Raw genomic sequence first — 26094 nt, forward strand, 5'->3', positions numbered from 1 at the left:
GACCACATTTACAGTGGCACCACCAGAGCTGGCATATTGGATTTTTAAGCTAATATGGGGGGGGGGGGGGGGGGGGAAATGGCTTTTTAAGCTAATTGGGGGGGGGGGGGGCGTGTGGAAATGGCTTATTCATACAAATAAAACCAACAAAACCACTCTAGACAAAAAAATATCTTCTGGACTATTAGAGTGAAAGCAAGGAACACTGTGACGGAGGGCAGGACTGAGGCTGCTCGGAAGGGAAGGGAGCCCTGCTGCCAGGTGCTGGGGTGGGGAACGAGCTTAGGGGGCCGACAGGAATCTGTGACATTTAAATCCATGGCTGAGCTGCTGGGCTGTTTAACTCCTACAAATTAGGTTGTAGTGGGAGGAGAAATTCTAAGCATTTTGCACCTCGTTTGCAAGGATGAGCTTCTGCATTAGGGATCTGGGTGAGGAAGGCAAGGTCATTTGAGAAATTGAGACAGATAAAAACCAAACCAAAACCCCCAATAGTTTTTACTCTAATTCCAAAAAGTGGCAGTGGATTGTGGCAGTGTGGCCCCAGCTCAGTCCACAGGTCACCCTGTGACAAGTCAGTTTGTCATGGCAGCACTTGGCATTGCTCATGCTGCCCATTCCTCCCAGGAAAATCACTTCCTGGGGGTTTCCACCTTGCTGCTGCTGCCTGCCAGTGGAGTTTGCCCTACATTTTTGGACTGCACTTTTCCCATTCACTGCTTACATTTCAGCTTGTCCATCTTCAGGAGACTTCCTAATCTAAACCTTCCCTGGTGCAACATGAGGCCATTTCTTTTGTCCTGATGTTATAACCGATGATATAATGATGGCTGGGAATGTCATAAGAAATCCCTTTATAATTCTTTTAAATCCTCACAATAAAGTATGAGCCATTTAATCCCATCATTAGGAAAGAAATTAATAAAATCTATGTTTTTCCCCTGCATGGGACACAGGAGCCACAGAAGTGGTGGAGAGGGCCAGGATGGCGGAGCCGCAGTCAGCAAGTTTGCTGTTGGATCACAGCAGCAGCACTCAGACTGTAAACTTGAGTTCCAGTGGTCCATAAATAGATTTCCAAAACATGTCTATTGTCCAACCAGGGATTTATTTATAAACTGAAAAAATAACAAGACTGAAAAAAACCAACCCAAACCCCTTCTTGGCCAGCAGTGTGGACTGGACTGTGCTCTGTGTGTGCACCAAATGAGATAGACCCTTCTGTGAAGTTCAGTTCCAAAGAGTGTTTAAAATTAGTGTTTCCCTGCAGTGGGGTGGTGCTGGGAGAGGTTGGCTTTTGAACAGCCAGCACAGTCCTGGCTGGAGCTGAGGCTGGAATGCTGCCTGCTCACTGGACCAAGGTTCTGCAGCATCATCCCTACCTCCTTTCTGCTTATTATCTTTTAGCTGAGTTATTTTTTGAAATTTTTTTTCAATGATTAGAGATTTGGAAGAGAATCTAAAATGTTGCAGCATTTTCTAGAAAGTTTATTCCCACTTTGGGGTTAAAATTTTATTTTTGATGGATTGATTTGTTGGCAAACATCACCTGTTTGTACTCTTGGCAGCTTTGATGAGGTTTCTCTTGTGTTACTGACATCACTGATGGGAGTTAGATTAAGAACAGTAAATTGAATTTCTGATGTGTACTCAAGTGAGGAGTGATACTTGTTCACAATTCTACACTCATTTTTATAATGTTATTTTGTGCCCATGCTCTGTTGAAAGCCTAATGTTTTGTGATTGGCTTGTAACTGGAAGAGAAGGGAATCTTGATACCCAGTGGATTTTGTAGCACAAGATCACAGTGTGTGGTGAGACTTTAACCACCGATGACTTGCCATAATGCTGTTTCTGTTCTGGAACCAGACCCTGAAATCCAAAACAAAGAGAAAATAGATTTATTTCATTAAATGTTCCTTTCAGTATTATCTTGGGAACATCAGCAAGAAGTAAAATATCTCCACTCACCTTAGGAATTGTTTTTCTCCCAAGTGAGTGTTGAGGTAGGATGTGTTTCTGTTTCTGGGGTTGGGTGCAGCCAGGCTGTTCTGAGGGCAGCTTTGTTCCCAGGCAGGGCAGTGGGGACTCCAGAGGATGCAGCCTTTCCTCCCTGCAGTCCTGGCTTCACCTGCTCCCACCCCTTCTCCTTCCATCCCACAAAGATTTTCCCCTGATCTCTATCCATCCATTTTGCTCATTGCCTCCACTCCTGCCCCCAGCCTCTTCCTTCCTTACAGCTGTGTGTCCCTCCCTATCTTTCATTTCTGTGTCCTGTGCTCTTGTGTCTCCGTAATGCTCCTGCCCCACCAGTGCTGCTCCGGAGCCTCAGGCCCTGCTGGGCTCCCCAGCTCCTGCGCTGACTCCGGGCACGTTCCCGGCTCTCCTGCTGCTCTCGGCCCTGCACAATGTGTCAGGAGCACTCGGAATAAACAAGGATTTTCGTGTTTGCCAACTGCACTGAGCTGCCCTTCACGGGCCAGAATGGCTTCAGACATGACAGTTGTTTATGCAGGCTGAGGTGCGGGGTCTGGGAAGGCGCTGGCTGCTCTCCACGCTGCCCAGGCAGCTGGGGAGGTTTTGTGGCAAGCGAGTGCTGCGTGTTGACAGGCGCATCCTGAAGAAAGGCTCCTCGCTCCTTCCCAAACATGGGCAGCAGGAACCATCTTCCAGCTCTGTCCCGAGGAGAACGTGTGCCCTTTCAAGTAAGACAAAACACCCTGAAGCAGCAGCAGACGTCTCTTGCTCTATTTTCAGCCCTTCCCTCCCAGTGCTATTCCACTGCCTGAGATTAATGGAAGTTTTCTAAATAAAATCCCATAAAATAATAGGAACTGGCAGCTCGGTGTCCCTGCTGCCCAGCAGTTGGTGCCCTGTTTCTCTGGAGCATTTACTGCTCTTGTGTAAGTGCTCATCACCGTGGCCGGAGGATTTGTCTGAGGAGCTGGGAGAAAACATTGCTGCTTAATCTCCCATCTTTTTCTGTCTGACCAGAAAACAAGGGTTCCAGACTAATATTCCTCATGCATCAACACCACCCTTGCTTTTCTGTAGAATTCTCTAGAGAATTACCTCCCTTGACTACAGACAGCCTGAGAGCAACAGAGACCAAACTTCATGCTTGCCTTACAATGGTGCCTTTTATAGCAGAAAAAAATATATTTCCAGCTTTGCCAGCTCTTCAAAAACAAGCAGAGAGGATTGTGATCACCCTTTGGAGTCACAGTCAACAGTTTGGGATGTGGTTGTGCCTCCTGGAGCTGAAAAAAAACAGCTCAGAGACTTTGAGATGCTGGGAGGGTGTGAGGATGTATGTGTGGCTAAAACAGTCAAGATGATTAAAAGGAAGATGAAGTGACTTCTCAGGGGATCAAAATGCTGATTCCTGTCCAACTCAGAGCTCTTGTTTTACATGGCAGAGTGTACAGGTTAATGGTAGAGTGGAAAACTCTACCATTAAAAAAAAGCTTGGTTAAAGCTTGGTTTTCTCTAAATCCTTAATAACTCTGGGGCATCTCAAAATTGTTTTCACTAAGCAATGGATTTTGGACAAATTAAGGACCTGAGAGTAATAAAAGCTATTTGGATCTGAAATTTAGAGATTGTAGGAAATGGTTAATAAAACATGTAAGTGGTTCAAGGAAAAAAAATTACATTTACTACTGGGTCATACTGACCAAAGAGTTTACAGTTCCAAAGACCTTTCCCTTATTTTAGCCCTACAGAACAGTTCATGAAGGGAGTGCTCCCTGTTTTTCCCCTCTGAGCTGTAGAGCACAACAGAGAAAAGCTTCCCCTGCTCCTCCTGCTCCTGTTGGAGGCGGGCAAGGAAACCTCTGAGTCTGCTGAGAATGTTTTTATACAGCCTGTACACAAATTATTTCCTCGGGGCGGTATTAACTCCTCCAGTTTGATTTATTTTTAGCCATGATGGAAATTAGCAATATCCTTGTGTTTCAGGGTGCTCGCACAGCGAGTCCAGCAGCTCCTGTGCTGACGTGGTCGGAGGAGTTACACTGGCTTCTCAGCAGGCAGCTTCCCTGCTGGAGCTGGGAGCACATTTCCCTCTGTCGGGAGAGCAGCATCGGCCCCTCTGAGCTGCCCTGAGCTGGATGCGCCCCTCCCGAGCTCCGCTGGAACCTGCCATGGACAGAGCAGCTCCAGACCGAGTGCCTGAAGATTCCCTTTTGGATGTGCCGGGCTCTGTTCCCCAGCCCGCATCCTTCAGGGCAGCGCTCTCCATCACACTCCCTGCTGCTCCTGGCGCTCCCGGGCAGCCGGGTGCCCGTGGCTGTGGGGCCGTGCGAGCCGGGGCCGGGCCGGGTGTCCGTGGCTGTGGGGCCGGGTGTCCGTGGCTGTGGGGCTGTGCGAGCCGGGGCCCGGCCGGGTGCCCGTGGCTGTGGGGCCGTGCGAGCCGGGGCACGGGCTCCATATTTGGCTCCGGGCTGGCTGTCGCTGACCCCGGCAGCTCCGGGTTTGCCTGTGGCCGTATATGGAGCGGCTGCTCGGGAGCTGCGGCTGACCTGAGTTAGCACCAGCAACATCTGTGTGAAACGCCGCTCCTGCGGCACCCAGCTCATAAGGGTAAAGCCAGACCTCGGACTGGCTTTGCAGTGAAGGGGGTAATTTGAAGAAAACAAATTTCCCATTAAACTCCATTTTTTTATTGTTTGCTAGGATGTGCATGGTTATAATCTCCTTTGTGGTGGTAAAGTCATGAAGAGGGAGAGCAGAGCGTAAGCAGACTATCTCTGTGTCAATAAGTCAGTAATTCACAATGACAAGAATAAAAACCTGCTTCCCTGTGCAGAGCCAGCACTGTGCTTGCCACACAGATCCTGCTTTTCCCTTGGATGCTGTGTGAGCGTACAAGGACAGGTGGCATCAGGTTGGGACCTCACCCAGCTTCCCTGACAGAAGTTATGATGGGTGTGTGGGTTCACAGCTCTCCAGAGACTGTGCCTGCCCTGCAGACACCCAGGACACAACGGGAGAGGGGTTTCTCTGCAAAGAAGTGTGAACCAAAAATGCTTGGTGAGGTCTCTTTTGTCACCGAGGTGGATAAAAGGCTAGACTCTGAAGGGACGGGGAGGTTCAGCCCTGCTTCCAAGGGCACAAGGAAGCAGTTTGTACCTCAAATGTGCCTCCAGCAAACTCCACTGCGCCTGAAAAAACAATGTTCCCCTGAGTTAACTGTAAAATCTGGCCAGCACAAGGGCCCTGCTCACACTTCTGCTTCTGGGTGGGCACCTTTAAGGTAGACATCACTTACATTTGTGTAGGGACGACATCTTTAAGCTTCAGCCTGTTCAGTTTTGTAGGAGCCGAGTCAAGGCTCAGCTCTGACTCTTCAGAAGATACTTTTTGGTTCTAAGAATTTTCTTAACACTGTCAACCTGATTTTCACCCCTGGTTTCTGCATCAAACCTCAGAGCAGCATCAAAAATTATTTCACTGATTTTGTTTACCTTATCTCCCTCCCTCCTTTTTTTGTGACAGATTAAAAAGCAGCAGCAAGATGTGTTAGGCTTCTTAGAAGCCAACAAAATTGAATTTGAGGAGAAGGACATCGCAGCTAACGAGGAGAACCGGAAATGGATGCGGGAGAACGTCCCCGAGGACAGTCGGCCAGCGAGTGGGAACCCCCTGCCCCCCCGGCTCTTCAACGACAGCCGCTACCTCGGGGTGAGGGCTGCTGCAGCCTCCTGTGCCCCTCCAGCCTCCTGTCCTCTTCCTCACTGCCGCTGCCTGCGCTTCCCTGCAGTGAGCAGCAAGGCAGGGCTTGCCCAGCTGCAGTTGCTCAAACTGGGAAGGCTGTAGGAGGTGTCAGACATTTCCCCCCATCTTGGGCTTTAGTAATAATTGATTCTTGAGTTTTCCAGTCACACCACAGGAAAGATTAAAATGTAGACCTCTTGATTTGGATCCTGCCTTGCAGTACATACTTCATTTTATTTTCCTGTGGGTTTTTTTCCCATTTTATGGCTCTGAAAGTTGCCAGGTTTTTTTAATCCTCATTTTCCCCATGATTGTGAGCTAACACCTCAAAGTAATCTGGCCCTTTTACACCAAGCTTATGTTCTGTAGCAAGTTCAGAGATCTGTTCTGCCTGTGTGGGATTTGCCAGTAGGTGTAAATCCCAGATCATATGAATTGATGTCTGCCATGATCATAAATCAGTTTTCTGATCCTTCTTGGGATGAGCTCTGTGTGCTGCTTGCAGAAGGAAGGCTGCTATGGTTCACTAACTCCAGTGCCTTGGACAGATTAAAACTTGTGTTGCAAACAAAAATCCTACTGTAATTATTTTAATGCTTGATCAAAAGTAAGTTGCCCTGCAGTACTTGTACTCAGCAGACCATGCTTGAATGATTATTAGATTAACGGTTAGTTTTATTTTTAAAACTTAGTATCTTCTGAACAGAGTTCAATGTGCATTCCTCTGATCCTTTTGAAGTCTGTTTCTGACCTGCACAGTCTGTAAGTCAAAACCTGCCAGTTCTGGACCTTTGTGAGACAAATCTGTGCCTACTGAAAGAAATTATTCTCAATGTGCCAAGAATTTTTCTTGCTTGTAATAGAAGCAGAACTTGAAATAATATCCACAGTGCCACTTGGCTCTCAAAATTTTACTGACTGGTTGTGACATGGAAAAAGGTTGGTTTGGAGTGACAGACATAAGGATCTGTAGTTATCTAACTGGTTACAAGATTCTTGCTATGGGTGTATTTCATCCTCAAAATTTTGGTTGATGTCATGCTGAACTTTTGAAATTCGGTCATTTTGGGTTTCTGGATTCAAGTTGCTACAGTTCAGCTTTCAGCAAGGTAAAAGTTAATTCTGTGCCCAGAATTTGCATCTATTTCTGTCTTTATCTGATGCCTCTCAAGCATGAAGTTCCCTGTTTGTTCCATCTGATGCAGCACTACTGGCAGAGCAAAGAGCAAATTGGCCTTCCTGGCCTGTGCACAGCAAAGAGGCTGGAAGTGGAGATGCTGTGTGGGCTGGCATGAGCCCTGCTCCTCAGGCCCAGGAATTCCTGTCCTGGGAGATGCTGCAGAGCAGGCTCATGGCCTGTGCACCAGCAAGATAAACAATCCCTTTGTTATCAAGCAGCCCCAGTCCTGTCAACAGAAGGGCTTCAGGGGGGATTTACTGTAATCACACACGTTTTTATCAAACCAGCACACGAATGCTGCATGTGCAAATGGAGCAATAATTTGATATCCCTGAAGTCCAGGCAGCTGGAATCTTCTGGTCTCTGTACTTTGTTCTGTTCTGGCTGCAGCAGCCTCTCCTTAGAGCTGCCCCCTCAGCTGCTGTTCCTTAGGCTTTTGCCTTCCAGACACACAGGAATCCAGAGCACTGTGCCCTAAGCAGCTCTCCCTGACTCCAGCCTGCCTTGGGCTCTCCAGCCAGGACTCCTGCATCCAAACATTGCCCAGGAAAGCTGGAGGAGGCTGGTAAAGTTACAGTCAGTTAAAAATGGAGAGCAGGAAAGTCACTGGACTGATCCCTGCTGAGTTCAGAAGTGAGAATGAGGGAATTGTATGGTAACTTGGACAACAGTGAGCTTGCACAAAACTTCTGGGTTCCTTTAATTGGAGTTTGGCAACTGGTATTTCTTTTTATTTATTTATTTATTACCTTAATTTTCCAGGGAAGTGGCTGTGTGTGTTTAGGGCATTTGTAGCACACTGTGAGTGAACAGTGCCACCCCACTGCCTTCACTTGCACAGACTAATCCTTAGTGGGAAATGTGATGGGAAAGGTGCACTCTCAGTGTAAAAGTTCCAGTTGAACTTCTGACAGATTTAAGAGCTGGAGTCACAGTTGCACAATTGCCATCCCTATGAGGAACCAGCAATGACATCTGGGAACATTAGGGTTTCTGATTACAAGGTCCAGGCTCAGCTTTCTCCTTTTGGGGGGATGTCCACACCAGACCAGTGACAACACTTGCCTTGTGTGGAGTCTGTCCCTTTGGGAGAGGCTGGAGCAGCTCACAGGAACATCTTGCTGGGCCACAGAATGAATTCCCAGCTTGTCCCTTTCCAGCCTGACCAGTTTGTGTGCTGTTAGTGCTAACGCCACGTACCTGAGCTGCTGCTGGATTTTGCATTTGGCCACAGGAAGCAGTTTGCTTGGTGTGGGTTGGGTGACACCCTAAACTGAGTTGAGATTATTTCTGACAGTTCATTCCTCTGTCTTTTATTCCCTCTCCCTCCTGCCACGGTGAAGGACTACGATGCTTTCTTCGAGGCGCGGGAGAACAACGCCGTGTACGCGTTCCTGGGCTTGACTGCACCCCCTGGGTCAAAGGTGGGTGAGCACCTCCTCACAGGGACCCTGTGGCTTTCACCTCCTCCTCTGCTCAGAACAGGACCTGGTACCTGTGCTGTCATTGCCCCCATCAGTCTCCCTGGGACATACTCAGTCTCCAGAGGCTCTCAGGCTTCAGTTTCAAAAGAATAGTTAATATTTGCACTGAAGAATGCATAAGAAACCTAGATGAAAAAAATGGTCCCAAAATCAAAGAATGTTTTCAATTCAGTAAAAAAAATTAATTCATGTGAAATTTTGATGATATTTTTCTGCTAGAAAATTCCTTGAAACCAGAGCCACTGTTTCTGAAATAACATGGTCTTGCTTCAGAGTAATTTTTTCCTCTGGCTTGTTATCCAAAGCTTATTTTCCTTTGCCAATTACAAACTAGGCTACTGCTTTGTGGATGCAGTGGGCTGGAATTCTCCTTTTGATTTTGATAGGATAAGACAAGCCTGCTTTATACGTTTCACTTGACAGCAGCAGGATCCTCCAGGTCACTTCCAGCTTTCCTGTTCCAGTGGATTAACACGCTTTACTCATGTACGAGTTGAAGGTTGTGCTGTGCACATCACTAAGAGACCTAATTTTAAAGGTGGATAGTGACCCATGAGCAGTGAGCACTGCAGGTTGTGGGGCAGACTGAAGCAGTTTTGGGAGCCAGATTTCCAGCAGTAGCTCCACTGGGAATGGTGTGATGAGGAAAAGGTGCCTCGTGCAGAGCTGCCCAGAGCAGAGCCTGGGATATGCACCCCAGCATTACCCACTGCTGGCATCAGACCAGCTGCACACAGAACCACAGTCCTGGTGAAGTTCCTTGGAACATCTGCACTTCACTGCTCAGCAGAGTGTGCAGGATGGAGCCAAGGAACCAGGAAGCAATCCTGAGACTGTGGGATGCAGGGAAGCTTGTGCCTTTCCCCTGGGAAGTGCAGTGGTACCAGAGAGCAGCTGCTGCCATAACAAATCAGGTCACCTGTCTCAGTAACGTTGGGAACGTCGCTGGTTCCCAGACTTGCTGGCTGGCAGGAGCAGCCAGCATGGCTGACAGGAGCTCTGCTTCTGTCCTGAGGGATGCTCCAATTCTGTCCTCACCTAAGGAAAAGGTGAATTTTAAACAGAAGGGATAGAACACGATAGAACACAGCTGTACCCTGCTGAATTTCCATGTTGTGTTGAGCTGATGATGGTAAATAATCTTTGCAGCAGTGACCTTGTACCCCCTGCATCCTGCTCGGGGGCTGACTTTGGGAATCCCTCCCACAGTTAGGATGTCCAGTCAAGTCAGTTGCAGGCTGCTGAGGAGGGTACACAGATTTGTAGGTGCTGAAATTGATGTTCCCAGCATAGCTGTGTGCAGCTTGGTTATAATGCTATAGGAGATGACATGGCAACTGCAGAAAATGGCAGGAGGCTGGGAGCAGCCTTGGCAGGAAACCTCCATTCAATGCCATCAGGAGAGATTTGGGAAGTTATTTGACTCTGAACACAAAGGTTTGATATTAATGCTAAACAGGGCTGGCTCAGAAGTGAGCATGGTAAATTCAAGTAACTATTTTCTGAGCCCTGGTGGTTTGTTTGTCCTTTGGATCTACAAACTCTGGAAAAGGCTGGCCTTTAGTTTTTCTTAAACATCTCTACTTCAAGCAATGTGGGTGGATTTTAAAGGGAAAGGGTTTTGTGAGTTAAAAGCTATGTTTAGTTATTTATTTATTGTGGATTTAAGGACTGAGAGGATGCTCAGTGAGGGGCCTTGAGGGAGAAATAAGGAAAAGTGTGAAAGAGGGACAGTGTCAAGCTTGGAAAACTGAGCCTCTCCCAGATAACTTGGAGGCCTACGCCCAAGGAAATGGAGTTTGACCTCCAAGAAAAATAGGTTAGCAGGTTATTTGTACCAACCTTCCTGGGCGTGAGGGGAATACCAGGAATCCTCTCCAGCTTTCCAGTGCCTGTTCTGAAGAAATGTACTTTGTATTGAAAAAAATACCAACCAGCCAGTGAGCTGTCACCATTGCAGTGCCCTGGGCAGGTTAAGGGAGTTGTTACAAAGCTGAGAGAACCTTCTCCTCTTTCTTACCATTCAAAGAACCACTTGTCTTGCAGAGAATATCAAACACACTGGTTTTTTCCAGGCTTTGTAGCTCTTTTTGATCTTCCTTTCGTTGCTCACCTGCCTTTTGTGCTGTAGATGGCCGCGCGAGGCCGGTGGGTGCACGGTGACATCCGAGCCCTGGTGACATCCCAGGCCTGCTCTCTGACCCGTGACAGGCCAGAGAGCAGAGCACGGGCCAGGAGCTCCAAGCCAGGCTCTTCCCACGCCCTGAGTTCAAAGGCAGGATGAGGGCAGTTAGCCAGGACAACCAGAGTGAGCCACCGCGTCCAAGATGTGGAGATACGTGTGGGACTTCCTGCCCTGCAGGCTGGGGTCACCCACTGTGTCTCCTCCTAAAAAATCATACAGACTTCTTGGAAATTCCCCTCTTAGTCCTTTCTTCTCATGTGTTTTGTTTGTTTAGCAGTGCTGGGTCATGGTAACAATGATATTGAATCTGTTATCTTGAGTATTTCTGTGCAGTCACAAAAGCAAATGGCTCCAACACATCTTGGCAGTGTTGAACTTTGTCCTTTCGAGTAAACCAGGCTGTCCCCGCTGAGGTGCTGCACTGAGGGCACTGGGAATTCATTTCTCATTCGTCTCCTTGTAGGTCATGGTGCTGCTAGCAGGTAATTAAATTAATCTGCAGTCAAAAGTACACTCGGAGAAACCAAAAGGAAATTCCTTTTGCATTTCTTCTCTTGTCATTCTGTTCCCATTTGCGATCACCTTACAAAGGCTGAAAGAAGACTGAAAAATGCAGGTTATTGTTTTGTAGTGTTCCTTTGGAAACATACTGAGAAACTGCTAACATGTAATTCTTCTTTGCTGTTTCAGGAAGCTGAAGCACTGGCCAAGCAGCAAGCGTGAATTTCAACTGCCTTAAATGTCTGTAAAGGGAATTTCCACAGCTTTTTATAAAATAGTCCAACTGTCTCTGCTTCAAGAAATGTAGATGTGATTTCTAACATTTGATTGGTGCTTGCAGCATTCACTGTCCATAACACAAATTGAACACAGGATGGAAACGGGAATTTCAGGGTAGGGAGCGGGAGTGGGTTCTGATGGAAGCCGAAGCAATCAGACATGAATGAGTTACATTTAGTTTAAACTGTCCTGGCAATTCATCCATTTTGTGTAAACCTAAAGAAACTATTTTAGTACTAAAAATGGAGATGGGTTTTACCTAGAGATCCAACTATTTAAACTATGGAAAACAGCATCTAAAACCTCGTCAGATACTAATTTAGTGCCTGAGTTGCCTCAAAAATGTTACTGAGTTACACAGTAAATTCTCAGTGTCTTTCCTGGTTTCAGATGAATTTGTAGGTGGTACTGTGTAGTTTAACCATTGTAGTCACTTTGGGAAGTTGTGTTTGTCTTTGTAGAATGGATATTTAAGGTTTGTATTGTTACACAGTTGTACAGGTGATAAAACCCCCAACAAACCCCATGTACTTCTCATTTAAGTGATCTGTGTGGGCCCTTTGGACAAAAAGGGCAATGGACACAGGTCCCTCACAGCTGCCTGAGCACGAGCAATGACACATCTGGGGCAAGATTCAATGTTGCAAACAAGCCAAAACAGCCAGAAATGGCCTTTCCTTACCTGTGTAAGGGTGAAAGCCTTTAATGTATTTCTCTACAAAAATACCAGTTCACACTGCTTAGAGCATTAAACATCTCACTGCATGTTCAAGTAGCCATTAGGTTCATATAGTATTTTTTCAAATGAGGAAATAAATGTTTGAATAGCAAAAGTTATTGTAATTAAGCAAGACTTCTGTTTTTTTTTATGGTTTAAAAACTTAATTTCCATTCTTATTGCCATATCATAAATCTATTACAGGAATTGCAAATCTCTCAGTGTCTTGTGTGGGTGAATTTACCACGTGCAATATTAACCTGTGTGTTCTCCCAGTGCTCGTGAGGGAGCCTGTAATTCCTGGCCATATTTTAATTCCTGATTTATCATTTTGGGAGCCTGGGAAGCAGTTGGAAGCTTGTGCTTACAAAAGCAGCACATCACAAGGCAGAGGGATGGATGGATGCTGCCTTACCTTAAAGATTAACACACACACAACTGTGCTTTTTTATTAACACCTTTTGTCAGGAATTACTGCAGTTCTGTGAAATTTAAGATCTTTTGGGGATGGAAGTTTGGTTATGTTTTAAATCCAGCATCAGATTTTTTGTTGTTCACTATGATTTCATCTTTCTGAACGAGGTTGTTTTTCTTTCTTAATATTGGCCAAATCTTTCTCTGTGTCTAAATTCCTGCTCAAGTTTTTGGGAACTGTGGAATACTAAGTGAAGCGTGGTGAGGAAAGTGGGATTTGACACACAAGTCTGTACCCACACCAGTTTGCTGTGCTTCCTGTGCAAGTTTGGTGAATTACAGCCATTATTTTGGAGAAGCTGTAATTAAAAGTAGCTGCCAAATTCTGTCAGTTCAGTGACCCAAAACATTCTGAAACGAGGTCAATCCCTGTCTCAACGGTCAAGAAAATTGCCAAGTTTAAGAAAGCAAAGTCACTGCCCTCGTGTGTCCCCCCCTGCCATATGGGAGCATTCAAAGTGTATCAGCATTCCTAAGGCAGCTCTGGTGAGCCAGGCTGAATTATTCCTTTGTCTGGGGAACAAGGCACCAACACAAACTGAAAATACCCAAAATCTCTTTGTTGTGTGTGTAAAACTTGAGTTTTTTGATGCAGATCTCTTGCATGACTTCAGGAGTGCCAGGAATCTGTTACCTCTGTGCTGGTTTTCTGTTTCCATGGGTGCAAAAACTGAATTTGTTCTTTTTTATTCTTATTTTTTTCCTATGTAGAAAGCAAGCATTGAGGATTAACCTGTATGTTAACCATTCCTGTATCATTCCAATAAAGTTGGTTTAGAACACTTTCTCACTCCATGACTTGTTTGCATGTTTTGTTCACAGATTGAAGTTTGAAGCTGAAAGAAGTGAAATTTTCAGGTGAAAATACTGCTTTTTAAAAAAAGTTCAGGATTTCTACAAGGTGAACATCAGGGATCTGCTGCTGCAGGTGAAGTCTGCTGGCTTGGATCTCTCACCTGCTGCAGCTGATGGGACTGAATTACTAAATGGATTTAATTTAGGGATACACCTACCCAAAACAGTGTGTCAAGGTTTGGGTTGTTTCCCTTGTTATCCTGCTTTCCCACTGCTTCCCCAGGGCAGGGACAGGTCGGAAGTGGCTGGGACACAGCAGCTGCTCCCACACTCAGAGCTCACCCAGCCCTCCCCTGCTCGTTACAAACTGTAATTAATTAGCTTTGTGCTGCTCCCAGCAGGGAGCTGTGCTGTTTTATGTTTGTGTTGCCACAGGGCAGTGCAGGATAAATTTTAAACTAAAACTTCACTCACACCTTCCCAGGTAGACCAGCAGGTACCTCCTTCCTGCTTCACGTGCTGAAGTTCTGCACCACCTGCAAGATCTGCAGAGTTACAAAAATCACATTCTCTGCCTCTGACCTGCCCAAACTCCAGACTTCAGCTCACATCCTCGGGAGGAAACCAACAACCTGATCTTTTTCAGAGTGGTTGGTAATGTGTGTGGATCAGCCTGTGTGTGAGCAGCTAAAGCACAGCCAAGCACCATCAGGCACGGGGATTCCTGCCTGTCCCCCACACCTGTCCTTCTCACAACTGGTCCCCAGGATGGGAAAAGGGCCAGGAATGCCATTTCCAGTTGTAATGAATCCCATTTACTCCCTTGTGTATCCACTCCGCTCGTGCCACTCAGAGAAATTGCCGCTTTCCTTCTCATTAAAAATCCTAAAAACCCAGTTGTTATTCATTAATGTAAAGTTCAATGAAAATAGTTTCCCAAAATCTTTAAAAGCCAAGCTACACGTGTGCGTGCAACGTGTGACAACTTTCCCTGCAGCAGATTGCTCAGATCCCAACCCCACGGCACAAATAAATCATTCCCAAATTGTTACCATTTAATGAGCTTCCTGCAGAAATACTCTGTGACTTACCCATATTCTGGGATCTTGGTACAATGTTTTAGATTGAAAAGTTCATTAGGACAGTTTTGAAGTTTATTATTAAAAATTTTGGGCTGCATCGGTAAACTGGCAGAAGTGAAAGAATTTTAAAAGTTTAGGTGATGAAGTAGAAATTGCTGGATTAGTACAGGTAAGCACAATAGTGAGTACCGAGTATGCAAAATACATATATTTAGTGGAAAACACATATATTTAGTACAAAATATATGTGTTCTATTCATGAAGTATCAGACTTGGCCCTGCATATCTTGGAACATGAATATACAGTAATTCATTATGTATATTATATATATATTTATAAATATTTATACACATACACAATATAGTAATATATAATTCTTATATGCTGTAAATCCTTGTAGTAATTCCTTCTCTTAAAGGTTGGCTTATTGAAGATATCAGCAGGAACTTGGCCATTTCTTAATTTTCTCACGATTTCAAAATCCTTACTCAAAGGAAACCAGCACCTCATTAATCCAATGTCAGCAGCACTATAATTCTCATGTGCCCTCAGTTCTTTCCGGAACCCTTTCTCAGCGCGCAGAGAAGGTTATTTTGGTTTACACGAAGCGAAGTGGATAAAATACACGTTTTCTAGCCCAAATCCCGCCCGCCCCGCTGTGAGGGACCGCAATGGCGCCCGGGCCCGCAGCGCCGCCGCCGCGAGCCGTTGCTGCGGCAACCAGCGGCCACTCAGCGGCCGAGGCGGGTCCGTCCCGCCTTTCTATTGGCTGGTACATCTGTCAGTCATCACTAAACCCCGCCCCTCTCCTACTTAAGCCGCGCCGTCGGAGGGTGCGGTGTCCTTGTGTGTGAGGGGTTCCTCCGAGGTGGGGGTGATGTTGGAGTGGAATTCCTGTGGAATGGGAAATAAAGGGCCCCCAGCAGCTGTGCTTAGGAGAAAAACCCCAACATAAATCCTTTCAAACCGTCAATATCTGTGTCATGTTTATGTGCACGCAAAGTACACAGCCTGTGCTGTAAGAAGGGACTTTGTTACATGCAGCCATAGTTCATATAATGTCATTCAGTGTGGTAGCATTTATTTTGTCCATACACGAATGATACTAGAAGAGTAATTTTTTATTCTTTTCAATACATATTCAGCTGTAAATTTTGACATCCTTGCTGTTTATTCTAACTGCAATCTGTGCTCAATCTGTGTTCTGAACTAACTTTGGTTCTATCTCGGTCTGACTTTATTTTTGTAAATAAAAGGGAATGTCTTTTTGGTGAGCTCTGACTGAGAGCATACATTGATGGATATTGATGGATTTACCACCTGAATCCCAGACTGGTTTGGGTTGGAAGGGATGGTAAAGCTCATCTCATTCCACCCCCACCACGGGCAAGGACGCGTTCCATAGGTCAGGTTGCTGGGTATGAAATGGAAGTTGATTTGCTTTTAATCACTCCACACAAATTACCTGACTTGATTTCTTCCTCTCTCTGTTACTTTTGTGTCTTGTTGAAACAGCTGCACAAAAATTCCAGCTGCAGCTGGCACTAATTGCGAGCTTGGAGAGCTTTAAAACTACTTGGAATTTGATCCACGCTGGTTCCTGCCCCCACAGGCTGTGGGCAGTGACTCTGCTGGAGTCCCAGCCACACCTTCTGTGCAGAAATTGCTCATGTAATGTGATTAAAAATCGGGTAATTTTGAACAGCTTTTAAATATTAAGTGAGTTTTATATAAATTTGGTGGTAGTAAAAATAGGTTTCATTTTGCCTCCATAAAAACCTGAAGTTTTTCATGAAATACAGGAGAAAAGGAGGGAAGAGAGATAATTTTACAGACTTCATTGAACGTGTATGGCCAGAATTACTCCAAAACTAATTTCTAAGGCACAGCATGATTTCCCACTGACAGGGGGCAGGGTTAGATTGGATATTAGAAATAAATTCTTCCCTGTGAGGGTGGGCAGGCCCTGGTACAGGGTGCCCAGAGAAGCTGTGGCTGCCCCTGGATCCCTGGAAGTGTCCAAGGCCAGGCTGGACAGGGTTTGGAGCAGCCTGGGATGGTGGAAGGTGTCCCTGCCCATGGCTTGGATGATAATTTGTGTCTTGCTCCTGTCATTAAACAGTGTCTTTTTAGACTCTTTCATCTTGTACTTAGATGAGATTCAGCTTCTGCTTCATTGGGGTTTTTAAATTCTGAGAAAAAGGAAATTTAGAGAAGTCACCAACAGAAAACTCTTCAGACTGTCTGTGGGCTGGATCCTGTGCTGAGGGGAGGGCTCAGTGCACAAGCTTGGCTTCAGCTTGGAGAGGACACCTAAAACCACCATGGGAGCGCCTGGGACGTGCCAGAGGTAATTTTTTAACCCCTAAAGACCAGATTTGGTCAACGAGCAACACGATTGTGCAGAGCCGTCCCTTGGCTGCTGCCTTCAGGTTGGCACATCGTCCTGTTTGCACGTCACAGACACAGGGTATTTCATCAAAATCCGGGTGGAAGGAAGTTGCCAACTTCCTCCCCATCAGTGGCACATCACCAGACTCTAAATTTAGCTGCGTGTTTCCAAAGGGGAAGTGGTGTGAGTCCACGAGTCAGCTGAGCTCCTGCCAGTGGAAGTGCTGCTGGAATTCGGTTCTGATTTCGCTCTGCCCAGCTCAGCCCTGACCCTCTGGCTGTCAGCAGCTCCTCAGCATCACACCGTGGTCAGAAACATCTCAATTCATGTTCAAACATCCTCTTTTAGACGTAGCCCTCTCTTTGTGTTCAAAAACCGCTCCCTCTCCCAGCAGGATCACTTCTGTTTTACGAGTTAGAAGTGCTGGGGAATTGCATCATGAGTGCGTCAGGCTTTTTCTGCACAGACAGCAGCGAGGGAAGGCTGTGGAACCATCGGCCCCCTCCCAGCAGCTCTGCAGGACAGCTCTGGGCTTGGGGAAATCCGCCTTGGACCTGACTGGGCTTGGTGAGTTGGGCTTTTTGTGCCTTTTTCTTGTCCTTGTGCTTTGTTCCAGAACACAGGTACCACTTATTTTATTTGGAGGAGACCAGTTTTTCCAAGATTAACGTGTTTTAGCTCTTCATGAGCACTTTCAAAGCAATAACCAAAATTTATCAGGAGGTAAAGAGCTGGGTACCCTGAGGTCCTACAGACAGGGTAAGGACCTGGTTACCCATGTCCTACAAGGGGCAGAGCATTCCAAATTCCATGGATCTTTAGCAAGACTTAGACTGCCAATTCTTCTTTCTTTGGAAATTGGTTTATCAAGTCCCTTAAGTGCTTTAGAAAGTGCTGCCCTGCTTTTTGCATATGTAAATGACTCTGTGGATAACCAGGTCTGCTGCCTTTCCTGCCTGCTTTGGACTGAAATTCCAGTGTTCTTTTCAGCTTCTGTGTCACAAAAATAAAGAACCCCACAAAAATTAAAAAAAAAAACCCAAACAGTTGTGCTGTGCCAGTGTGTAAATTCTGGGGGAAAGGTGAAAATTTCCATGTCACAAATAACTGAAGTTTTAGAATATCTCCTGGAAGGAGCACTGGGATTGAAAAGTGAACCAGTGTAGTGAGGAATTTCAAATATACGAGGGTGTAGGGGCACGGTGAAAAGTGTTGAGCCACAAGGACACTTTGTGTCTGTGGATACTTCAATTATGCAGAGATTTACAGGATATTTGAAGAACTGAATGATTTTCTTATGTTTATGTTTCCCATTCTTGCATAAGAGCAGTGATTCAGTCTTAATGTGAAGATTCCCATTGATTTTAAGAGTAGGTAAATTGGAAAGGGATGATAAGGAATCATTAAGTGTAGTAAATTAAGACACTTATATTTTCGCTATTATTCCTGTTGGGGAAGGCAAATTATTTATATCTTTTAAGTTCATCATTAAGAGGGACTCTAAACACATTTGATCTGCATTTTGAATACAGTTTTGTTATATTTGCAGAACTCTCCGTTTCTTTTGAAGCTCCTTGGCACCTCATGGGAGTGCTCAAGTCAGAAATGCCTCTAAATATGAATATATTCTTTATTTCCTTTCTATGTCACGTCTTTAGCTCTTGGAAATGGTTGTCTGGTAATGGAAAACATTGATTAATTACTGATGGTATTGATACAGACAAGTAAAATGATTTTGCTGATTTTTACAGCTTATAAAGCACAATCTGTCTCAAGTAGCCACGATGCAGAAGAGACCTGGCAGCAGAAGGGATGCTACAGATGAAGCAGCTGATTGAAACCCTTCCTGTATCTTCAGAATGATTTTTGTGGACATGGTAAAGAGAAAAAGCATGCAGTTTGATGTTTGCTAAAAATAAGTGCTTGAGAGGGAAAGAAAAATCACTATTTTTGTGAGAAATGCACTGTTCATTATTAATAACAACAATAACAACAGTAATAATAATATAATTATTCTATAATAGTTGTTAAATAATAGTTGCTGTTGTATTGTGCCTGTCTTTCTGTCCCAGGGCTCCATGGAACTCTGGTGATCCCTGCTGCTCACACTTGTCACCATGCTGGCAGAAGGCATCCTAATGAGGCTCATCTATAGAGAAAGCTGTCATCAAGATAAGCCTCGCAAATCCCCTGCATCCCAAAAGGCTAAAGAGGGAATCTGGAGACAGAAACTTGTAGACATCCCAAAAATTAAAGGCTTTGCTGAGGGATGTGAGAAGCGGGAGGAGCTCTCTGCCAGAAGCAGCAAAGTGGAAGCCGGGAGCAGCCCCCGATGGGGATCCATGGAAAAGGAGCCTGGGAAGGATCAGGAAATGCTGCTTAAAGGAGCTGCATCCCCAGCTGTACATATCCCCAGGAGAGGAGGGAGCCTAGACCAGGTGGATTTGTACAGATCCTGGCCATGCAACAGCATTTACCAGAACTACCCTGACCTGCAGATCGGGGGGGACCGTGTGGGGGGCCACACGTGTGACTCGGGCTGTGTCCTGGACCACGTGTGTGATGAGCTCCCCGACGGCCCCGTCCTGCTCTCCATAGATATTCCCCTGGGTCAGTCCCCTCTCTGTGAGCATCCCAAAAAGCCCAGTGGGATGTCCCTGCCTGGAGATGAAGCTGGAGAAAGGAGCCTCCTGCTCAGTGAGGAGCCCCTGTCCAACTCCACGCTCAACAAGTACATGGAAGCCAAAGTGGCTGAGCTCTACAAACAGTTTTTTGAAGAAAGCCTGGCCAGGTGTGGTTCCATAACAAACCTCCTGACTTGCAGCTGGATAAGGAACAGCCTGGACCAGATAAGTGTTCAGATCTCCCAGGAGCAGAACATAGAAACCTCCAAAGCCAGAGGAGCCCTCTTGCACTCGTTGGCTTTGTTCAGCTCCCGCAACGCTCCCAACAGGAACAGCTCCGAGTTCAGCACCCCAAACCTCCAAATCTCCAACACAGGGGTTGCAAAATGGAGCTGCAGGATGGAATTCACATCCTGACTGAGCTGCTCAGCTCAGGAGAGGGATGGGATTCAGGTATGAATGATGCACTCCAAGGATTAGGTTGGGAAATGGAAGCATTTGCACACTACACTTGTTCTGATTAATATTTTAAGTCTTAAACCCCTTTGGGAGCAGGGCAAGTAAAGGTCACTGTTTTCTGTTTTCTAATGGAGAATTTGAAATTAATTTATCTCCAAAATACTGGTTAATAATGTTTTTATAATATATGTAGAATCATAGAACTGTTGAAGTTGGAAATGACCACTAAGATCAAGTCCAACCATCAACCCAGCACCACTAAATCATGTCCCCAAGTGCCACATCCACACATAAAAGCATTAATTTTCTGCAAAATCAGCAAGCAAAGATGACTGCAGCATTCCTGAAAAAAAAAAAAAGTGCAAGATTCCTGCATCTTCATTTGGAAATTTAAATGCAGATTTTCATATGGAAATACTGCTGTTTAGCACTCAAACACATTTTCTCCCTTTGCTCTTGCTTCTCAGCAAATATTTCAGCTGGAAATTATTCATTATGTCACCACTGTAAAATGATAGATGAACTGGACTGTTACCTGCTCTGCAGGAGTTTTTTTTCTATTAAAGTTTTTTGTTGGTGTTTTTGCTTGTGGTTGGTTCTGTTGGGTTTTTTTGTTTGTTTTTATTTTTTTGTTTTGTTTTGTTTTAATCTTTATTTCTTGGGCATTTATTAAAATCATCTGTGAACTCAAAGAAAATATCAGCAGGACAGAGAAGAAGCTGCTCCTGAGGGAAAAGCGATCTGAGCGGGCAATGAAAGGAATTCTCTCTCTTTATTAAAATGACAGGGAAAGATAATTCCTGATAAGGAAATAAATTAATAAAATCAGACTCATACACATCCAAGACATAACTGGATGTAAATTCCTGCTGACCTTGGCGCAATACTGAATCTTATCCTTGCTTTCTAGGAGCACGAGAGGAAAAAGTTGATTTGCTTCCCTATGCATTGCCCTAATTCCATGCGTGTCTCATTAATCTCCTTCTCCACATTCAAAATCAGGCCAGGAGTCCTTTGGAAGAGGCCAAATGACTTCATTAAATTCCAGAGGAGTGCAGGGTGGGCAGAGCTCTCCAGATTTCCTTGGTGGAGGTGCAGAGAACAATTTAACTGAGGCTGAGAGGGGAAATATTCCAGAGGGCAGCAGCAGCCAAAGGTTTTGCAATTATCCCTAGCAAGAAATGCTCCGTGCCATTTGTGCTGCCGTGCCCCAGCCCTTACTTCCCCCTGGGATCTATTTATAGTTCAAGCCAAAGTCTGGAAAGAAGTTAATTGCACGAGGTTCTTCCTCAGGAAATGAGGAAGTCGGAGGTTAAAGCTGAGCTCCAGACCCGGTGGTTTTCTGAGGAATGCGTTGGAGGAGCCCCTCTCTGCTCTGCTGCTCACCCCAGCCCAGGGATTAAAGCCAAGGGATCAGCAGCAGCTGCTGCAGTGGCAGAATCCCTGATGGATGTGCTGCTCCATCCCCGGGACAGAAATGGAGTGGCACAGGAGAAAACCCATAAATAATGGGAGTTTGGCAAAACCTGAGAAAAAAAACTACTGGGAAGTTGTATTCATCCCATCCCTTCTTAGGACTGGTTTCAGAGCTTGTTTTTAAATTAATTTTATTAAATATGTGGATAATTTTAGCTGGAATGAAAATAAAACCACATAACAGCAGTATTTTGAGGAAAATAGGTAATTTAGACCACCCCAATGACATGTGTTTTTACAGCACAGAGGTGCAGGTAAATGCACATTGTTAATGTAAAGCACATTTTATTTTGTGTAGCTTTGCCCATGGAAAAATATTGTCCATGTTCTTTCCTCCCCAGAATTTGTTAAACTTGTGGGTTTAACCCACAATTTAAGTAACTTCTCAAAATTAATTTCTCTATGTAGAAAGAAAGATGTTGCTGCAGAATACATTTTAGGGGCAAAATCTGTTAATTTCTAAAAAGATGAGACAAATACATTTATTACTAACTTAAATACTATTTTAACTAATTCTTTTCCATTGACATGTTGTAATCCGTGACCTGCTTTGGATTTATTTATATTTGGAAGATGCTAAGTCCCATTATGACTTTGAGTAAAACTCCATCAGCTGCACTGGAGCTGTGCCCGTTTTCACTAGGAGGAAAAATGCCTGAGTGAACTCAAATTCCTTGGGGAAGATCCCTGGAAAGGTGCTTTTCCAGCCTGCTGAAGGGCAGCAGCTGGATTCCATTACAAAGGAAAGCAGTGCCATATTTTACAGGGCAGGCATCCATGGCCAGGTTCTGCCTGGAGTTGATTTTTATCCACAGACCAGAAAATCTGATGTTGGAGGAGAAATGCTGGCAGGGAATTTTTACCTTCATATCCAGCTCTCATTCTGTGTTCCCACAGAGGAATATTCACCAGGTCCTGGGACCCAGACCCTGTGGAAAGCTGGACTCTTTAGTTAAATTTCCCCAATTAATCCTGTAGTCAGGATGTTCTCCAGCCTGCTCAATTGTGTGAATTGAGCCCCTCTAGAAGGTGAGTTCATCAACCTGGAGGATAATTAGGATTTTTACACATTAACAAATTTTTTCTGAGGTTTATTAAATAGTGAAATGGTGATATCTAGTGGTGGTTTCCTTTAGTACCTTCCAGGTCAGGATTTCCAGAGCTTTACAACCATTTTGCAATGAAATCTCAAAGTCTTTCTCTGGAGGGAGGATTATTTCCCATAAAAAGGATGCCCAGGTGTGCAGAACAACAACTTCCATCAATTAATGTTCTATTCCCGTAAAAATAAAGAAGGACTTAAAACCTGCAAGGCCAAACCCCTTCCCTTTGGGACTAAAAATTCTGACTGACAGTCAGAAAAATCTCAAACAGTAAAATATTTCTTTTTTCATTTATCTCTCTTTTAACCAGGAAAAAAACATTTGCTTGTTAAACAAATGAAGCTAAATCTGAATGGCTTATTTTTTCACCTGAAATGTAAAATATTAAACTACTTTTAGTGAGCTGAAATCTACTTTTTAGCAGAGTGTTCTTTCTTGCTCTCCACTACATGGCATGGCAAAACTGATTTTTTTCTCTCTGTTTTGTTCCTGTTTTAAATACAGACTTCAAAAATCCAGATATTTGATTGTAATTTTCTTTTCCTTTACCAGAGCATCCTCACCATTTAATCTTTGCCTTATTTTCCTTTGAGTTCATTTATTTGGGTTAATCCCATAAATCTGTTGGGAATATAAATCACTTGTGAGTGTCAGTGGTCGTTTGGTAAATGAGTGCCCAGGTGCTAATGAACCTTCCACTTCCACATGCACCATCCTGGCTCCCTCCTGGGGGGAAATAAAAGGCTTTAATGTGCAGCTGTGAATCCCAGGAGGTTGAAGACCTTCCCTTTTCTGTCCTGCTCCATGTAGAGGTTGTGGCTATTCCCCTTCACTTGTGGGCTGTGCTCCTGGGAGGGCAAAATTCTGGAGGAATATTTGATGTACTGGAGCAGAGTGGGGGGAGATTTGTGTGTGGAGCTGAATTATTGCAACTTGTTGGGCATTCTGCATGATCTGTGTCCATCAAGGCTTTGTTTTCCTCGGGATGTTTGTTTGGGGCTCTCTTTGGAGGAGAATTTTGTTGCTCTTTTTACAGCCTTTTAAACTGCAATGCCTTGGGAACAATGTGGCATCTCGCCACTTTTCCTGGGGCTTTCTTTGGTGGTGTTCCTGAAAGAAAGGTGAGTGAGGAGCTGAGGAGCCTCCCCTGGAGAAGGAAAACTGCAGGACCCTGAGGAGCTGGGACTAAAAGCAGCCCCAGCAGAAGAGCAGGGACTTGCAGGGGTTTTCTGTGTCCCACCACTGCTGCTCCTCCTTGAGGGTAAGTGGGAACAGCATCTTTCCTAAGTGTGGCTCTGGCTGGGTAAAGCTGCAATATGGGCTCTGGGATCTGTGGAACTGGATGATTTTTGAGGTCCCTTCCAACCCAAACCAGTCTGTTATTCCATGATTTTTTAACCTTTTCTCCCTCTCTCCCCACGCTGGTGCAGGAAGGGTTTTCCTGCCTCTCACTCCTGTGTTGGGGCACAGAGGCTTTGCTTTCCTGGGCTCTGGTTTGCTATTTAGGGATCCTTGATCCTCCTCAAAAAATTCTAATTTTGTGCAATAATACAATTTCCTAATTTGCTGTGTTGCTGTTTTTAGCTCTCAGTCCCCATCTGTAGTGATTACACACTTCTGCTTTCCGTTGCCAAATTTCTAAGACCCATGGACCATTTATTCCCTTTCTCTGTAGCTCAACTGTACAAAGATGATATTTCAATAATTAATTACCAATCTGAGAGGTAACAAAAGTTAACAAAGATGGATGAGAGAGCACCCAGACCTGCTGTCACTTTTTTTTTTTTTAAGCTGTGTTGGTTCTTTGTTTCAAATGAGCGAGATGTACGAACGTAATGGAATAGGGAACAGAACTGCAAACAAATTTCTTAAAAATCTTGCTTTGAAGTTTTAAACTACCAAATTTTGTTCCTCTTTCCTGGTAGTTGAATTATAAAAAACCCTTTCCTGGAATAGAAAGCAAAAACCTTCATGTTGCCCATGTTAAATTTATACAACTCAGAGTGTGAAATGCTGTGTGTTGGTGCTGGTGTTTGCACAGCTCTGCTCCAGCTCAGCCATCAAGCAGCAAGAACAGGTCACTGATCACAGGGAAATGGCTTGGGGACAGTTTTATTGAATATTTTTATATAACAAAAACACCCTTGGAAATAGCCACCTGCTTATGTTTATTCCACTAAGAGAAACAAAAGGCTGCATCCAGCAGGTAAAAAACATCAGGGAAAGCATGGATTTCTCCTGACCATGTGTGGGACCAGGGCGTGGTGTCCTGGGGGCAGCCAGAAAATGGGAACTGATCTCCATCCTGAGGTGAAATCCATGAATTAAATATCCCAGATCTCATCAGTAAGGAGGCAGAATGGGCTCACACCTCTGCTGAGATATGTTCTTTTAACCTGTTATCATATCCCAGCTGCTCAATGTAACTCTGCTTGAATCCTCCTTAAACCCAGATTTTGGACTGGAATCACTGATTTTAGATTAAAGCTCAGCCTGCCTGGGCTCTGGGTGCCCATGAGGCTCCCCACTGTCTGCAGCCCCGAGTCACCTCTCAGTGTCCCTGTGGCTTGTGATGTGCTGACAGACCCCACGTGGTGGCTCGGGCTTTTCCAGGGTTTCCTGTTCCTGCTGCCCCAATAGCTGTGGGTGGGATCCTTCCCAGAAGGGGAAGTGGGATGAGTGGCTTGGAGGTTTTTAGGGTAAGCTGGAAAAAAAAAAAAAAAAGTTTACTTCTAAAAAAAACCCAAAGAAACAGACGTAAAAAGGTGGTAACACTGAAACATCTCCTGGGTGCTCCCTAATATCTGTCCCACAGGTCAGCATTGAACACTGAAGGGTTTCCCTAGGGAAAGGCAAAGCTCCCTCAGGGATAATCCACCGTGGTACTTGTGGGGCTGCCTGTGGTCAGGAGGTGGGTGTTCCCTGGGGAAAAACATGCAGAAATGTCATGTGTTTATTGCAAGAGCCTGAATTTTGGTCACTGACATCCCATTCCACAACAGCTCTGTTCTTTTCCCAGTCTTCCTCATTCCACCAGGAGCAAGGTGCCCATCAGCACAATTGTGGGAATCAAAATCCAGCCTGGAGACTGAAAAATGTAGGGAAGAGCATTACATTAGGGAAAAAAATGAAAGCCTGTCCATAAGCATCGGATCAAATGGTGCTCACATGAAAAAGTGGATCAATAATATCAATAGCCATTACCAGAGGAGCAGCACGAATTTTGTTATCATAGAACTTTGGGAAAACATTTTGTCTTTGGCTTTTGGCTTATTTCTAGGTAATATATAATGAACCTGGTAGGCTTAGAGGTCTTTTCCAGCCTTAATGATTTTATAAGGCAGCTTTCTTTGAAAAATGGAGCATATTTTAAAATTATCCTCCCTGTTGACCTTCCTCAAATTCTGTCCCAGCTCTGTTGGGTTTTTTCCTGGTTCCATTATTAAATAAATATAGATTCTACACACAAAACCAGTTTCCAGGATGCTGTTGAAACTCCCCACTGCAAGGTTTTTTCCCCCTCCAAGATGCAAACATTTTGATTTTGGCTTAAGGAAAGTGTAGGTGAGCATTAACTTTTTGCCTTTTTTTTTTTTTTTTTTTTTTTTTTTTTTTTTTGTGTG

General features: G+C 44.8%; 2 protein-coding genes across 2 annotated transcripts in view; both read left to right on the top strand.

Moving 5' to 3' along the window:
• Positions 1-13329, top strand: part of SH3BGRL (SH3 domain binding glutamate rich protein like) — a 31374-nt gene extending 18045 nt beyond the window's left edge. The window contains exons 2-4 of the mRNA XM_041396657.1: positions 5500-5685; positions 8242-8322; positions 11258-13329. Of these exons, the coding sequence (XP_041252591.1) occupies positions 5500-5685; positions 8242-8322; positions 11258-11290 (300 nt within the window). The 3' untranslated portion in view covers positions 11291-13329. The remainder of the gene's footprint in view (positions 1-5499; positions 5686-8241; positions 8323-11257) is intronic.
• Positions 13330-18889: 5560 nt separating this feature from the next.
• Positions 18890-19850, top strand: LOC121331901 (TLR adapter interacting with SLC15A4 on the lysosome-like). The gene has a single exon (XM_041396733.1). The coding sequence runs from the start codon at positions 18927-18929 to the stop codon at positions 19848-19850; it is 924 nt and encodes a 307-aa protein (XP_041252667.1). The 5' UTR covers positions 18890-18926.
• The last annotated feature ends 6244 nt before the right edge of the window (positions 19851-26094 follow it).

Source organism: Onychostruthus taczanowskii, unplaced genomic scaffold (genome assembly GCF_017590055.1).
Source record: "Onychostruthus taczanowskii isolate IOZ18803 unplaced genomic scaffold, ASM1759005v1 scaffold13, whole genome shotgun sequence".
NCBI classification, from domain to species: Eukaryota; Metazoa; Chordata; class Aves; order Passeriformes; family Passeridae; genus Onychostruthus; species Onychostruthus taczanowskii.

Bases quoted from the DNA above. Each gene is read 5' to 3' on its own strand.
- LOC121331901 (XM_041396733.1), top strand. From the start codon at position 18,927: ATGCTGGCAGAAGGCATCCTAATGAGGCTCATCTATAGAGAAAGCTGT.